General features: G+C 50.9%; 4 protein-coding genes across 4 annotated transcripts; all 4 read left to right on the top strand.

Annotated features, from left to right (window-relative positions):
* Positions 1–893: 893 nt before the first annotated feature.
* A1O5_08411 (uncharacterized protein) lies at positions 894–2,595 on the top strand (the record flags this gene model as incomplete). The annotated part of the gene is made up of 2 exons (XM_007748993.1): positions 894–2,549; positions 2,590–2,595. The coding sequence occupies 2 exons, from the start codon at positions 894–896 to the stop codon at positions 2,593–2,595; spliced, it is 1,662 nt and encodes a 553-aa protein (XP_007747183.1).
* A 662-nt stretch (positions 2,596–3,257) lies between these two features.
* A1O5_08410 (arginyl-tRNA synthetase) lies at positions 3,258–5,201 on the top strand (the record flags this gene model as incomplete). Its single annotated transcript, XM_007748992.1, has 2 exons — positions 3,258–3,440; positions 3,588–5,201. 2 exons carry the CDS (start codon positions 3,258–3,260, stop codon positions 5,199–5,201), a joined length of 1,797 nt encoding a protein of 598 aa, XP_007747182.1.
* A 1,570-nt stretch (positions 5,202–6,771) lies between these two features.
* Positions 6,772–8,129, top strand: A1O5_08409 (uncharacterized protein; the record flags this gene model as incomplete). Its single annotated transcript, XM_007748991.1, has 2 exons — positions 6,772–6,803; positions 6,860–8,129. The coding sequence occupies 2 exons, from the start codon at positions 6,772–6,774 to the stop codon at positions 8,127–8,129; spliced, it is 1,302 nt and encodes a 433-aa protein (XP_007747181.1).
* A 4,241-nt stretch (positions 8,130–12,370) lies between these two features.
* Positions 12,371–13,021, top strand: A1O5_08408 (uncharacterized protein). The gene has a single exon (XM_007748990.1). The coding sequence runs from the start codon at positions 12,379–12,381 to the stop codon at positions 12,685–12,687; it is 309 nt and encodes a 102-aa protein (XP_007747180.1). The 5' UTR covers positions 12,371–12,378; the 3' UTR covers positions 12,688–13,021.
* Positions 13,022–16,513: the final 3,492 nt, after the last annotated feature.

The raw sequence follows: 16,513 nt of genomic DNA, 5'->3' as shown, positions 1-16,513 counted from the left end.
CTGGATGCGTCTACTGCGCCGAAGACTCGGGCCTGTCGACCCATCTGTCGCAGCGTCGAGGCTGATGGAGGATATCCTAGGTACCGTGCTGCGGACAAACACTGAGTCACGGGTTATGATCCCTGAGCTGACCTCGTCGGATTTGTCAAGTTATCAACAAGGCAAGACGATTGAATTGTTCGCTGATGCTGGGAACCGCCACTGGCTTCCCTGCTCTGCCTAGTGTCATGTGCGTCACTTGTCACTACTGGTACCGCGCCGCCGTTGCGGACCTTGCGGTGGTCCCCGCTGCACTGCACTGACTGCGCCTTCTTTCAACCTCCTCCGCCACTCATCAGTCACTCATCAGTCAATCTGGATCGTTTGGATCGTGCAAACACCCCCGTGCTCAGCGTGGGTGGCTCAACAGCGTGGCATGTTACACAAATCCAATCGCTGACGTTTGGAGCCCAAGTTGTTCAGGCGATTTGATCTCTGTTCGCCAAGGAAGAACTTGATGCCTTCCCAGATGCCGCCTTGTTGTTCGCAGCTTGCTGTGTTGGTTCCAATGCCCCTGATATGCCTTGATTTGATACCAGCACTACGTTGGGGGCTCTTCTCTCCATGACCTATTGTTCTGAAACTGCAGATCTGTGCCTCCCAAGTCCTGCAGCAGATGAAGCGGCACGCTGGTGGCACACGCGCCTGATCGAATGGTGGTGGGGGTATCGACATTGGTATACTTTCTACAAAAGTCCCTACCCATGCCTCCCACCATGTTACCGCTCAGACACTCCAACCTTCACCATGGTGTTGACATTCCACTGTTGCCGCCTGCGTCTTTGGTATACGCGGCACCTCTTTCACATCCCGTCTATTCTCCTTGAGTATACGCCGGAAGATTAGTCGCCCTCATGGGGAAGACCAAGGCCAAACGCCAACGAGCATCCGGTGACCGAGATCAAGATCAAGCCCGATGTTATACGCTTTCGGCTACAGCCCTTAGGAGCTGGCCTGAAATCTTCCGAAAACGCCGAAACATCTATCTCAGAGTCGAAAACAAATCGCACGTAGAAGGCCGAGCGGAGTCCGGAGAACTTGAAATCAACGATGTGATCCGCATCTTTATGCGCGAGCCCGAAGAATCGCTTGGCTTCCTGCCACGAGCAGACAGAGTTGAAGAATTTTGTTTTGGCATGAGCATCGATTCTCTTCGGAAAGCCAAATACAAACAAGACGGATCATTGCGACTCATAGCATGGCTGGATGACCGGAACTTGCAGGGCCCGCTCGATCCGTCACGGGCACACTGTAAACTGCTGACGGTATATGCTCTTTTCAGAGAACTGAAAAAGCCTCGCTTCCCTTCGGCGGATCCTCACGCTGCTCTTCCGGCCAAGGCTAGAAAGCGACCGGTTTTGACGGATGCAGATCGGCGCCTTGTCTTCATCACAGACTTGGACTGCTTGAGCATCTATGCCCTGGTGCAAACTGCTTCTTCTCACCAAGCTTCAGCTCTTCGGGAGGCGCTGTACTATTACCTAGACTTTGAACCCTGCTTGAAGTTAGCCGCCATCACAGAAGGATTTCCCATGCTCAAATTCGCGTTTCACCTTCCTTTCTTCGCCCTGAGGCCCTCCAAGACTCGACAAACGGACTGTCGCCGGGACCGAGATGGAATGCCCTTGAGACGCTCGCAAGATGTTTCTTTCCTTGATTGGCAGGGCGGTGCCTCTCCAATCTACCTCTATGACGCCCAAATCTCCTGCGTGATTGCAGGTTCGGACTGGTCGAGGTGGGTGGCATGGCTCTTTATCGACACCTACTATCTCGATGCTGAAGACGAATCCAAAGAGGACGTGTTGGAATACCATGAAGACAGCCTTTCTCCGAAAGGCATGCGTGCAGACCCGCTCACATACGGATCTGCAGATGCGGATAAGCCAATCTGGGATCCCGAAGAATATTTCTTGACGGTATTCAAAACCCGGTTTGCACAGGCAACACGAGAATGGAAGGTGGTGGTCAAGAAATTCAAACTTAGTCTCAAGCATCATCAAGGCAAGCATGAGTATCGACTATGGTCTCCAGCATCTCGCGAGCCCTCCAAGGATGAGAGTCACAATGGAAGTCTCCGCTGTTCCCTCGACTGGGTACTACAGTTCATGCGTCTCTGCAAGGACGTGAAGGAGACCCTGGCAAAGACGGTCAAGAGTTACGAACCATTTTGCGCGAGGGGAGCTGGCAACCTTGTCGGTGGTCCGCGCTTCCCTCGGGAGAGCAAACTGCTTCCTTCGATCCAGGACACTTTCGATGAGTTGTGTCAACTCAACCAGACCCTGGACCATCTTCTGGATCGCTGCAGTCAATATACCAAAGAGCTTAAATTCAAACTCAGCCTGGAAGTTGTGGAAGTGGGCAACCAACAGATACAAATGAGCAACCGACAAACAAATCTCAGTCTCGAAGCGAATCGAATAGCAGAGGACAACAAGGGAATTTCATGGATGATGATGCTTTACGTTACACCGGTAGCGCTGACGTCAAGTGTATTCTCCATGCAACCGACGGTCATTCCTTTCATCCCTCCAACATTTGGATGGTTTCTAGCCTTGATAGCCATACTGAGCTGCATGGGTTTTCTCGTCCACACCACATGGTTTTGTCGTTGGCCTCAGATGATGGAGTTAACTTGGCGACACTGTTGTGCATTGCCTCGCATATGGCGAATGGCCCGAAGAGGAAAGCATGGCAAGGGGGACGTAGAAACCGGCGGTCCTGCCACATCTGCGGGCTTTGCAGTCGGGAACCCTGACCAAAAAGTTCTTCATTCATCGACCAGCATATCAGGGGCAGATCTGCCGCCCCAAACAGGGTCCCGCGAGGGTGGAAACTTGCCAAATGTACCAACGTAATTCACTTTGGGCGGCATCAACATTTGGCACCCATTTGGAGCAGTAGACTCGAATCAAGATCTGAGATACGATCGACAGCGATTTCGGGAAAGCAGGGTGAGGCTAGAATAGTCACAATGATACCGCCAATCACTAAGTCTCCTGATTTTGTTTTCCTGCCTGGAAAGCATGTGCCCGTGTGGCCTCCTGCACGGTCGTTGGCGCCTCACCCCTCTCATCAACCTGACGGGTGTCACACGATGATTCGCCGAGTTGATTGGGAGGCCACTATTATCTCTCCTCGCCAGATACTTCAAGTATCCATGTCTCTTTCGCCGGGTCACCCATTTCTACGACTCTTCCACCCCGACATACTGGGCCAAGATGGCTACAACTTCAGTCGAAGGTCTGTGTGGTTTTCTTCAAGCCATGGGCATCGAAAATACGAGCTTTGTCTCCACATCAACAGACCTTTATACCAACCCACTGGCCATCTACTTCTCGCATCTAGCGGAACTCATCGTACAACTCACCGATTGTGAACAGCAGGTCGCCTACAAATCGATCGTATGGGCGAATGACATGACCCATTTGGTCGTTGTGGCGCCTCGTCTCCGACTCAAGGGCGTCGATTCAGAGGACCTCGCCGCCGACTTGCAGCAAAGGGCCGGTAGTCCTGGTGGTCTCTTTTAACTGGCGCTGACTCCGACACAGTTCCCGAAATCACCCCTCTTTGGACATCCTGTCAACGATGGAATTAATCTCCTGTTTTACTTCTCGAATAGCAACCTCGCCCGTTTGCTAATGTCCTATGTCATTGACCGTGGCGCTTCATATGGTAATAATCTGTTAACCGAAGCTCTGGTCGAGAATGGTGTGGATACGAAGGGGCAGAAGGTCATTGTCGAGTTCTCATCGCCAAACCTCGGAAAAGCATTTACCGGCTTGCACTTGAGGAGTACGATCATTGGCGCGTTCATCGCCTCTGTCTACGAGAGGCTGGGGTGGAACGTGACCAGAATGACGTTTCTCGGTGACTGGGGGAAGCATATCGGACTTTTGGCTGCCGGCTGGTCCCGGTTTGGGTCTGACGAGCTATTCGATGCTGATCCCTTGCGACATCTGCTTGACGTCTACGCTCAGATCGAGGAACTGTTCAAAAAGGAGCAGGAAGCTGCTAAGAAGGTTCATGAAGGGGAAGACGACGCAGAAGTGAGCCACGAGATCGAAGCAGAGAGAGACGATTTCTTCAAGAAACTCGAGGACGGCGATCCAGATGCGCTGACCTTGTGGAAAAGGTTTCGCGAAGTCTGTATTGAGCGGTATACCGAGCTCTACGCCCGCCTTGGCGTCAGATTCGACGATTACTCAGGCGAGTCGGATGTCTCTCACGAGGCCATCGAAGAGGTTGAGAATGCATTGAAAGAGAACGGGGTCTACAGGGAGAGCGACGGTGCTTGGGTAATTGATATCAGCAAGACCGACGAAAAGCATGGAGCGGCCATTGCGAGATTTCGTAATGGCACGACAACCTACTTGCTGAGGGATATTGCCACCGTGGTGGAGCGGAGCAAGAAATATTCCTTTGACAAGATGATCTACGTGGTCTCGGCGCGCCAGACCACTCATTTCCAACAAGTCTTTAAGGCACTCGACTTGATGGGTCGGTCCGATCTGGCGCAGCGACTCGAACACATCGGCTTTGGCGATGTACATGGTTTGTTGCCAAAGGAAGGAGCCAGCGGGCTCTTGCTCAGTGACATCCTGGACCAATGTCGAGATGCGACCAAGCTGGCTCTGGACGCGGACGGAGATACTCTCCAACTCTTTTCTGAGGAGGATCCGGAGAGAGTTTTGAACGCTCTAGGTGCCATCAATCTTATGGCTGATGATCTGTCAACCAGGCGCGGCGGTACGTTCAACTTTGACCTCAACAAACTGGCAAACCCAGGGGATTATACTGGTTTGAATCTGCAGAAGTGGTACACGGGGCTCAGCTCAAAACTTAGCGGCGTGGAGATCGACCGTGCAGAGCTGGAGAGCACAGACTACAGCATGTTCGAAGGCGAAGACAATGCCTACGCCGACATTCTCAGACTTCTCGTCCAGTTCCCCGGAATCGTGAAGACTTCTTTCGAGAAATTGGAGTCCTCCCACATTCTGACCTTTCTTTTCAACCTCGTCGATCTCTTGCCAAATGTCTGGGAAGACGAGGCTGAAGCTGAAGGTTCATCTCGGAGCCTTGCCAAATTGGCCTTCTACAAATGCTTCCACGTTGTACTGGAGAACGGGATGAGGACGCTGGGGTTGGCGCCTCTGACCGCCTGATGCCCAAGAACAACCCTCCGGTTATTCCTCTTTGACCAGAGACTCTGCAGGCTTACGCAGCCCCTTTCGAGGCTTTTTCGATTATTTTCGTTACGAATCTGTACAGCGGAGCTGAAGAATTGTACGCTAAGTTAGACGTTGGGCATTCTGTCAATAGTTGGTTACTCGATGATTCAGATCTGTCTCGGGCTGCATTGACTTGTGCTATATTAGCGAGTATCCACACGGGGAGGCCGCTAGGATTTGTCAATTTGAGCCTCATTTCTCGCATCGAAAGTCCTGTACGGGCGGCCTCCATGGGATCCTGGAGGCTGAGGTTTCCCTTGGGGTTGTTTCTGTCGAATTCGACTGTACAAATCCCCACGCCCACGCGGCTTAGTACCTTCTTCAATTCGCTGATTAATGTTTCGGGCATCGAAAGGTCGCCTTGCGGAACGATTCCTTCCATGTGCCACCTTGCCCTAATGCCCCGTTGGAGCAGGCGGTGTTTGTTGACTGCCCAATGCCAGCCTCTAGCTTTATTCAATCCTGGGCTTGCCGCGATCCGGCTCTTCTAGAACCATTCTCAGTGGTGGTCAGTTGACATCGACCGGAAAGCCGGCCAACGCATTGTGCGTGCCACGCTATACTGTACACAGCACTTGCATCAGCTAGCTAGTGCCCAAGCACAACTTGTAGATGCCCGACTCGACAGAGCACCCAATTAGTATCTGTATCTGGTCCAGAGCCCAGTTAGCGGTTCCCAAACACACGGTATTGGTCTGTGGCAATAAGTGTGGCGAAAAGTCGTTTCTTGCCTCTTGGGCGTGGACGAAATGCTCTTTCCAGCCCCTGTCTCCACACATGCCAAAAAACGACTGATGGAGTTGTAGTGAGAATGGAGCTGCCGACACCGGCTTCGCCTCTCCGTGGTTGGGGAGGACCTCTCATCACATCCGTTGTGAAATCCAGCTGATGCCCAAGACATTTATATCATGTCTACATACGGGTTGGAATTACTATCCTCCCAAAGTCCAGGATTCCCCTTGCTCACTGCCTGCTTGGGAGGCAAATGCACCTGCAATCTGCACAGCTCAACACCGGTTTGGCAGTGCATCTGTCGACGGATGGTAGAGGGAATGTATTGCTCTATGGCTGCTCTGACCGGGCAGACGGCTTGTCGGCCCATGTCTATATCCACCCGCCATATGAGCGCATGCATATCTCAATGCCATCGGTGAGAAGACATTCTCGAGCCTGCCTGCACGTGTAACTCGCTCGGAGCTGCTCCAAACAGGATGACGATTGGACTCCTGTTGGCTGGTAAGTCGACCAGAGCGAGAACGTTCGACGCATGTTGCTCCAGCCTCACTTCTTCCCACCACTCACAAACTACCACGCATCGCTTTCTTGGACTGGTCATTGGTCGTGATTTTCTCTCCCCATTCGAATCCATGAGGCTCTACAAGGGTTATAGACTATGAGGTATTTCAACTGTACAGTATATACATTCCGTGTCTCTGTTCGCATTCCATCTGGAAATCCATGCTCGTCTTCTTGATCTGGGGCTGAGAAAGGCCTTTCATGAGCCATGGATCCTCGTCACCGTGGACTATATGTCCGGTCAGTTGATACAGTCCTCCTGACTCCAGCCAGCATCATTGCTAACAAGCCCTTAGATGGTGTCAGAGTCCCCGGGTCGAGTTGTTAGTCGGTCAAGATGTCGGCCAGAGTGAGAGATTTGTCATCCCTCAAGAGTTTCTGCAACGTCGATCGCGAACCCTCAGGGAACAAATCGCCAAGCTTGAAGAGTATATTTCATCAAAGGAAATTGCGCTCCCCGAGACTACCCCCCAGACGATGGAAGAGTTCTTCATCTGGAACTTCACTCCGAATCCACAGGTTGATGAACGGTTGAGTTTCAGAGACGTTGTCCAACTCGGAATCTTCGCCTGGAACTACCAGGTCTCCGCTTTGAGCAACCAAGTGACTGACATGATCCGCCACAATCTCGCGAACAATGAGTGGAAACTGGAAGCGGCTATAGTGGACGCCATCTACCAAGCAGCGCCCGCCAAGAGTCCACTCCGAGAGGTGATCAGGGCGGCGTTGGGCCAGCTGCCGCGCTCGTGTATCGACGGTGAAGAATGGGAGAGGACCTGGAAACGCAATCCAGACCTTGGGTGGGACCACCACAAATCTGGTGACAAGGAATGGACGCCCAAGGACTATCTGACTGGTTCTTGTCGTTTCCATAACCATGACGAAATCAAGCGTCGGCTGAGTCTATGTGATGGCTGCCCCTATGCTCAGGAGGATTGCTACCCTGTCTGGGAAGACGACCCAGAGGAGCAAGAATCAGAAGTCGAAGAAGTGACTGAGGGCTGGCCAGCAGCGGAAGACCACGTCATGGGGGAGATGATTCCCAACGACATTCAGCTGCTAGATGTGCCAAAGCCGATGGAGCAAGCAGTTGAAGAAGGGAGTGGACCCGCCGCCTCCGTCTTTGAAGATGCGCCTGAAGGTGTGCCCGAAGAGACCGGGGTCGTCGAGACCGCTGTCGAGACGAACGGAGTCACCGACCATGGGGTCCCCGCGGAGGTGATTGAGGATGGTGATGGCATAGCAACACCACACCCAGAAACCAATGGAGTCAAGAATATCCGTCTCGATGAAGTTCTGTTCGAGTCAGATGCATGCAGCGCCTCTCACGGATCAGTCCAAGGCGACGAGGGCCCGTTGGCGGTGAACGGGGCCGTGACTAATGGCCTGGAGGAGAGCGTCAACGGAGCCATGCATGTTGAGGCGGTGAACGGCCATGACATCTCCACAACGGGAGACAAAAAGAAGAAGGGCAAGAAGAGCAAGAAGAAGAGGATGGGGAGCATCAGCAACGGCAACGTCAATGTCAGCGTCAACGGGAATGAACCACAGCTCACCCCCAACTGATTTCAGGCTGGTTGGGCCAGACGGGATTTTCGACCAAGGAAAAGTACGGATGAACGGATGGATGGAGGGAGGACGGTATTTACTCAGAATGTATCTCCAGTCAAAGTCAATTTGCTGTTTTCATGTACGAGGCGTTAGGTACCTAGGTATGTAGCAAACAAAGTGGACCATTGGAAGGAAACGTTGCATTTCATTGAGTATCAGATCTACAGTGGCTCTTGGTACATCTTCTTGCACGGGACTAGGCAGCATACCTCCCCACAGCATGGACTGGAGACCCCTCTCCCACCCAGATGCGGGCGTGCGCGTGGGATTGGGAGTGGGAGTGGGAGTAGGCGTGGGCGTGGGAGTAGGCGTGGGCGTGGGAGTAGGCGTGGGCGTGGGCGCCCGCAAGCCTCATGGCCCATAGGCCCCATAGGCCCCATAGGCCCCAGGCCGCCTCCCCCACTGTCTACTTACATGGTCTGGCTGCACACCGGAAGACCGCCTGGCTGGGAGGTGTGCGTGACCGCCTCGTTGGCCGTCAAGAGGGCTCTGCGCTCTCGGATTCAAAAGGGCGCAATGGGTACATAGGCGCCCGGGGCTCTAGTATTGGATACGTAGGTAGTACGTGCCTCGTACTCGGTACTCGGTTCATACCTACAGTAGTAATAGCAGGAACCGATGTAGCTCGCGAGTTGTGTAAATCTGGCATCGCAACTTCCCCCCAGCCCGGGCTTGGTGGGTCCGGCCCGTCCCAGCAGGATGCCCAGTAATACTTGTTTGTAGTTTAGATGTCTTCCGTGGCCTAAGCCGCCTGCTCGGTACATAATGGGTGTTGATCAAGGCCGCTGTCATGGATATATGTATCAGCCCACCAGCCATATAAAGCCGTTGCTAGGAAATCCCGTCTCCAGGTGAGGCGGCCTAGCATCTTTCCTTTCGGATAATGTAACATATACGTATGGTCGCGAGTTGGGCACGACAAGAACCCCATCTCCCATCTCCCATCTCCCATCTCCCATCTCCCATCTGGATACCCTGTGATCTCATATACCTCCGGGCCTCCAAGCAAATCTGATTCCCAGTGAGGAGTAAACTATTGGACTCGGCGTACATTCTTGTTGTCTTTGAAGAACTGTCCATCCATGATTCCATGAATATATGTAACGCCAATCAGCTGGTAGTGGTCGCTCGGCAGAACTTGTGATTCGCATGGTGATGATGATGATATTGTTGTTGACCCTTCCCTCCTACCGAGAACCCTTAGCAGGCATGGTGCGGACACTCCAGGAATGAGTATACCCAGGTCGTTCACGCTGTGCTTGTCCTTCCAAGTGAGACCCATGGCTCCAGGGCCTGTCCGATACGATCTCGGTCAGTTTCCAGGCTATGCTGGATTGTTTGATGTTGTCCGTCAGCTGTAGGACCCCGACCGCGAAAAGTCATTTTCCACATTCTGCAAGAGGGAGTTCAGCAACTTTGCCGATTGAGGGCTTTGTAGACTCGGAGACATGGATTGGCTGTCAGCGACCATACAATCCGCTGTCCGCCTACGGCACAGAGCAGCACTGCAATGGCAGATTCAGGAGTATTGTATCCGCGCTTGGGTTCCGTGTCGCCGCCTTCCTCTCTGTCCGTGGGGTTCATGGCGGCTTCAAGCTGGTGAAACCAGTCAGCGAATGTGGCAGAAGTACTATCTGGCTCAAGGCTCAGAGATTCAAACGTAGATGCCGGATATGCATCATGGATCTATGTTGTCTTTAGAAAGACATATCTATCCAAAGTGACGCAGCCAGAGAGCGGCGGAATAGCTTTCAGCGTCGACCATCGCTGGGGACGGCCTTTGTCGGCGCGATACCCGCGACTAAAATCTTCGTTGATATAGGAAGACCAGTCTGGAAACCCCGAAGGCAGCTGTAAAGCTTTATCCTGAGTACTCGCTGAAACAAGAAAACCTGCGAGACAGCCTGTGCGTAACAAAACAAACGCAAAGCAGTCTCTGTAGATATCACATCCAGATCCTTGGAATAATTTGGCACGATGACCAATTCATCCCTATCAGTCGCAACCCCTGCCGGAGCATATCTATTATGTCGCATCTCAGTTGCATTCAATATATTCAATTTAATTTTTTTAGAAAGATCTCGTGCGGCATCCCCGGACGAATATAGTGGGGAGCGTCAGCAGGGAAATGTCCATGATATTTCAACGTCTTGATAGAGTCGACCATTGACAAACATTATGGCCCGAGCGGGTTACTGCGTGGTTCCCCGTGTGTGACACGCCATGCGAACGGAATCGCTATGGGCCGGTCAATCTCTCTTGCCACGCAGTCACCGCACACGAAATATCGTGCACATGCCATCTGCTGGAATATCCATATCCTAGACCAGTATAGTCCGGCACACGTATTCGCAAGGGCATTCCAATGGCTTGAGTCGTTCTTAATCTTGCTTGGCGGAAATCCTCCTTCCTTGGCTTCTTGAATAGCCCAAAGTAAACGATGTTGGATGATCAAAAGGTTGTCCCCCATTATTCAATACGGGGACTACGGTAGACTATATAGACAGTACTGGGTGGCTGGGCTGGATCACGTGACCTCCCAACCTTTTTAGTTCAACAAGCGAGACATCGTTTTGCCAAGCCCAGTCAAGGCTTCCAGTGCCAACTTGGAATCTTCAGAAGGTGGCCTAAGCTAGGAGGTTATGGCTTGAGCTCGGGAGTATATAGCAGCCATCTGCTGAACTTGCCACAACCTCTCCTGCCCGTCGCTCAGATCAATGCAGATGGAGAGGTCTCAATGAGAGAAATCAACAGGTGCCAGTAATGACGGAGATTTACGACAGGCTTCTCGTAGACTAAGCTGATCCCGGAACATTCGGCCAAGCTGATATCTAATCACTTGTTACGAGATGAAACTAGCGCTCGGAGGAACTTAATCGTGTTACTCTCAAAGGTTGGAACATGGATCTTCTTCTGGCGCGTAGCATCGGCCATGGCAAGAGTCGCACCAAACTTCCGACAGACTATAAGTGGTAGTGTGTGAACATTGTCCCTGGTTGTAGCTTCGAGAATGCATCTGCTCACGAGGAAGAAATCTTGACTTGTTTTGTCCAGACTCCGCTAAAGCCGGGATTTAGGTTGGACTGCCATGATAAGGTGTCACTGAGGGTTAGACTGCCTAGCATGCGACTTATAACGTAGATCAGGGTTTGTGCAAGGGATTATATGCTAGGTAGGTAAGCTCCCCAAGCCTGAGCATCTAAAGGTAGGCGTGGAATTTATTCTCGTGAGGATAGGACTAGGCTAGCAACTAGAGGCTAAACCGAAAGAACTCATGTAAGGTAGGGAATGAGGGTAGGATACAACATCGAGTAGGGAGGATCAACCTAAAGATTGTTTGAGCAAGAGCAAAATCTTGAGAGGCGGGGCAAGCCGGGTAGTGAGAAGCCTATCTTTGCCAGATCAATAAGCACCATATTGGGCCCCCAATTGAGTATATTTACATAGGATTAGCCAAGGCAACACTGCAACATCCAGGGCGCTGAATTCTGATGAAACGGTTAGTGTGATACTTCCCTTACCTCGCTTTCAACCAACGAATCAACCATCCCGTGCCATCCTTGTGGTCGATGTGGAGTCCTGGTTCTTGTCACGCCATGGCCTTTACAATGCTGCCGGGAAAGACCAAGCAAGGTCCGGCCAAGGCCCCTGGATATCCATCAACTCAGACCAAATCCATTTCCTCTCGAGGCCTACTTTGCACGGGATGACATCACCTCCAGGCCGCCAACAAGCACTCCTTTGCTTCTCCTGTATGGGAAACCTCTTTGGCAAAAAAGCGTGGAACGAATGCTGGGAGAATCGGCGTCTTCACGGCAATGGGGTCTCGTTCAGCACAAGTGTTTCAAACTTGATGACCGGTGCTGCGCATAGTTGTGTGCTCTGCGTACACATACTTTAAAAGTTTCCCCAGCGACTGTGAATATGTCCATCAAGATCAAGTCTCAGTTTATTGTGTCACAAGGCGTACGCCCAGAGAAGGTTGATCTGTTAGTCTTCGCTATACGGGGTTCATCTACAATAGGTCATTTCTCGTATGCTGCTGTTTCTGCTGAATCTGGTACTTCAGGATCTTCAAATCATTCAGAATACTGCTGGATTAACACATTGCTAGGAACCCTTGCTGCTCCTTATTTTCGCACCCCCCCCCCGCGGCGGACCGTGGCAGCGCAATCCAGAACTTCGAGCCCAATACCGTAAAATCATGGATCAACGAATGCAAAACCTCTCACAGCGAGTGCTCAGAGCAAAGACTAAGCTATATGCCTACCCGATTGCTCCATGTGGCGCACAAGGATTCCCCATCTGTCAAGCTCAGTATCTTATCTGGGAACGAACGCCATCAGTATGCCGCGCTTTCTTATTGCTGGGGAAGCGCTCATTCCTTCACGACTACGATAGCTTCAATGAAAAGGCATATCGGTGGCATAGATATCTCGGACTTACCTCAGACTTTCCAAGATGCCGTCCTTGTGGTTCGACTGCTAGGAATTCGATTCCTTTGGATGGATGATGTGATCGAGAAGCTATCCCACATGCTGTACTACTATCAAAATGCATTAATTGTGGTAGCTGCATCGAAAGCAAAGAACGTTACGCAAGGCTTTCTAGATTGTCGTCGGGTTGACAATACTAGCAGCCAAACCACTTTAACGGGAGATGAGCACGAGGGTCCACCAGCAAAAGTTCCGCTCTTTGACCTGAATGGCTTCCGAGGCAGCATTTTCTTGCGACTGGATCGCCCTCCTCAAGAATATGACAGCGATCCTATTAACCGTAGAGCTTGGACATTCCAGGAACACCTCTTGTGCCCACGCGTTCTCAGCTTCCCATCAACTGGAGGTTATTTCTTTCAATGCGAACGGGAAGGGCGTCACGACGGCTCAGTACACGCTCCAGGTGCCTTTAGAAGTGAACGAATGTATTCACATGGACTTGCGATATTCCGGAATCTAAGACTGATAATCCCCACGAGGCCTGGTTGATGCACGTCAGACGGTACAGTGGCCGGAGCTTGTCTATCCCAGACGACAAATACAACGCCATTGCTGGCATTGCAGAAGCATATCACGATAAATTCCGTGGCTACCTTGGATATTACATCGCTGGGCACTGGACAAAGCACTTAATGACCAGTGGTATCCCAGTTTACACGATAAACTTCGGAAGTCTGACAGCCGGAAAAAGGTCAGGCCCCCTTCCGGGTCCTGGATGTCCATGGATGGTGCAATTACGCCTTTATCCCCTGATATCCTGCACAAAAACTATACTGAGTTGGCCAAAGTCTTGCATATAAGAGCCGAGCTTGTCACAGAGAAATTACCGTTCGGTCCAGTTACAGTCGCCTCTTTGTCGCTGGAGGCAAAAATCGGTAAAGTTCTTTGGTGGGCCGAAAAGCGACGTCCATACTTGTCTTGGCTGAGCTATGAGAGCGGTGGACCGATAGAAGGCGCTCTGTCAAGTGCCGATAGCACTGAAATATTAGATCACAAGGAGCCCGTCTATGTCCTACCTCTGTATTGCAGGCTCGGCTTCGGTGCTTCATGGGCTCCTTCTGCAGCGTGTTGAGCCAAATTATAACAGTCTCTACGAAAGGGTCGGACATTTTTGGAACGCCGAGAAACGGCTTCTGGATGTATGTGTGCCAAAGACTAGCATATCCATCATCTGAAAAGATACGTCGCTTTGAAAGAGCCCCGGGAATTTATGTAGGACTTCGACATGTATATCTTTGAGTAGGTGCAATTGACCGTAAATTGTCCGATGTGTTATGGGGACGACAGACGACGCATAGTGGTTCGGTATCCACATGTAGCGACTTCAGGAGCAGAACTCATCCATCCCTGACTGATATAACTCTTAGTGAACCGCGAAGCTCGGCTTGATCATAGATAGCGATGCAGAGCGAAGAGAAGCGAGCGAGGTGGTGGGCGGTGAGCCGGCCTGCTTGTACACAAGATCCCTGGTTGCGAATTGTCACCTTTCCAGATGAACCTGGGTTCCAGACATATTTGCAGCCTTGGAAAGGGCTTTGGAAGGAGATTGACTGCTGACAGACTGGAATACGAGAGTACTTAACTGGATCTCTTCGCATTTCAATTCTACGACTACTGCGCGTCACTGCCGACTTCTCTTGGAGAGTGATGTTTCGAAGCCCAGTATTCTGGCCCATGTCCATCACTCCCACCCCCCACCCACCGCCACTCTTTCCCCTTTGCTCTTATCTTCCTTGATGTGATACTGTAATTACTGCACTTACAGCGGTGCAGCCACTACAGCGAATCCTCTTCCCGTTCCAGGCTTCTACGTGACCTTGGCCGGCATTGGTCGTAACTTCAGTATATCTACTAATCCGCCAAAATTAAACCCCTCCGAAAACTGAGGCACCAACCTCAGATTTCTGCAGCATTTATTTTTTGGAACGATAGGAATAGATGCATACTGCATCGCTCCCGAAGTAGGAGCCACCAGATGGACCTAATGGCAGATATCAAGACCAGGCCGACAACAAGACAACACTCTTGATCATCTTTCTCAAGACCATGTCTAAGATCGCCCAGGGCTCGATCTTTTCAACCGGAACACACCCTTCAAACAACCCCATCCCCTTGTTGTGTTGTAGTTTCGGCTGCCTGCGTAAAATTGTTCGAATTCAAGTGGAAGGGATGCAACCTCTTCTGGCACCCTAAAAGGCAAAACTGAGCCAAGGGCCGGCTTAATCTCGGCTCGGCTATGATGAGGCAGCACTGCCTGCAGCTGGATTTACACTCGGTCTCTACTCTCTGCCAGTTCGTATCTTTTTGATCTTCCCCAAATCGCAGGGACCTTCATATTGTTCTCTTGAAATTTGTTCACATTGACTCGATTTAAGGGCGAGATATCTTGCTACCGGATCTTTGCCACAAGCGAGGGAATATGTAACGCGACACGAAACAACGGCGGTTGGGCGACACTCGTCTTCAGCTTCTGGGCACCTACCGTGGGCAACAGGCAACCATTCCGTCCTCCACCGCATAATACATTCTACCACTTCACTCGACCGAACTTCGTTTGCAACACTCTCCCTACGAGGTCAAGCCTTCTTAAGAGCCCTTGTAGGCAGTGAACTCCTCCAGAACACGGCGCCCCTCAAATTGTAGACAATCTTCCGATTTCCAAACGCCTTCTTAACTCTACCACGGACGGACCCTAATGACGGATAATCCGTTCCAAACCCGTACTATGGCAACTACTTGAGAGAACGAATGCATCAGAGACCTAGATGATCTACGGCTGCAGAAATACGCCATCAAGAGGAAGAAGAAATCAATCGATTCCGTGAAAGCAACATGCAGTAGGCGTTAGGGATTGGCCTAAAAGAACCAGGAGGTTGCAAACTCGAGGAGTTCTGTGATCACGGAAGGCGACTCTAGGGGTCCCTGCCTGAAGGTCTATTTCAATATGACCACTGCAGAAAGAGTATATCTCGGCGATGTTAATAATGCTGCATTAGCGATACAGGGAGATATCCACGCTGGGGGAAACATCAACATTGGTAATGTATATTCCAGGCCATGCTTGACAAAATTTGAATCTAACCGTTGCACATTCCTATCGCAGTTGTGAATGAAGCTGCATCTTTCAACAGATTGTTGTATGAAGCTCACCCTTCTCTCGGCCCTTTACAACCCCTGATTACGGAGACGATTCAGAAATTGCTATCTGTGGCCACAATTACAAATTCGTACGAGAGGGAAGGACTTATTCCAGATGAAGATCGCCAGTACCTTGAAGACATATCCAAACGATGTAAAACAGATATCGACCAATTGAGAGAAATACTGGCCGAAATTCAGAAATGGGAGACATTTGCTCAGAGAAGAGATGAAGTGAAAGTAATCAACGCAAATTTGGCAAAGATTGTTGGAGATCTGAATGCTGTCAACGCAAATATAAGGTATGCTTCCATTTCTGTTTTGCGGAAGTTGTTACTCCAAGCTTATGTGTTTACGGATCATCTACTTCCATGCTCGAGAGAGCTTTACAAAAATATATTTGTGAAGTTAGGGATGGGCAGCAGCGCGCTTCTTCCACATTGACGTACTATACTGCAAATTCCTTGTCCGCACCTGATGAAGCCACATGGAAAGAACTTCGCAGAGCACTCAATGGACACGGAATAACCATTGATATGATTGACAACAACCGAGAGTTGATCTCAGCACAACTAAGTCAACTTCTCAACTCCGACAATAATCTAGAAATAAACACACCCAGAGGCAGCACAAAAGATACGTCTACAAAAGACACGTCTACAAAAGACACGTCTACAAAAGACACGTCTACAAAAGACACGTCTA

This window comes from Cladophialophora psammophila (genome assembly GCF_000585535.1).
Source record: "Cladophialophora psammophila CBS 110553 chromosome Unknown aczJe-supercont1.13, whole genome shotgun sequence".
Taxonomy (NCBI): Eukaryota; Fungi; Ascomycota; class Eurotiomycetes; order Chaetothyriales; family Herpotrichiellaceae; genus Cladophialophora; species Cladophialophora psammophila.
The sequence above is the reverse complement of the archived record's forward strand: the minus strand, read 5'-3'. Positions and strand labels throughout refer to the sequence as shown.

Bases quoted from the DNA above. Each gene is read 5' to 3' on its own strand.
- A1O5_08408 (XM_007748990.1), top strand. From the start codon at position 12,379: ATGGATCAACGAATGCAAAACCTCTCACAGCGAGTGCTCAGAGCAAAG.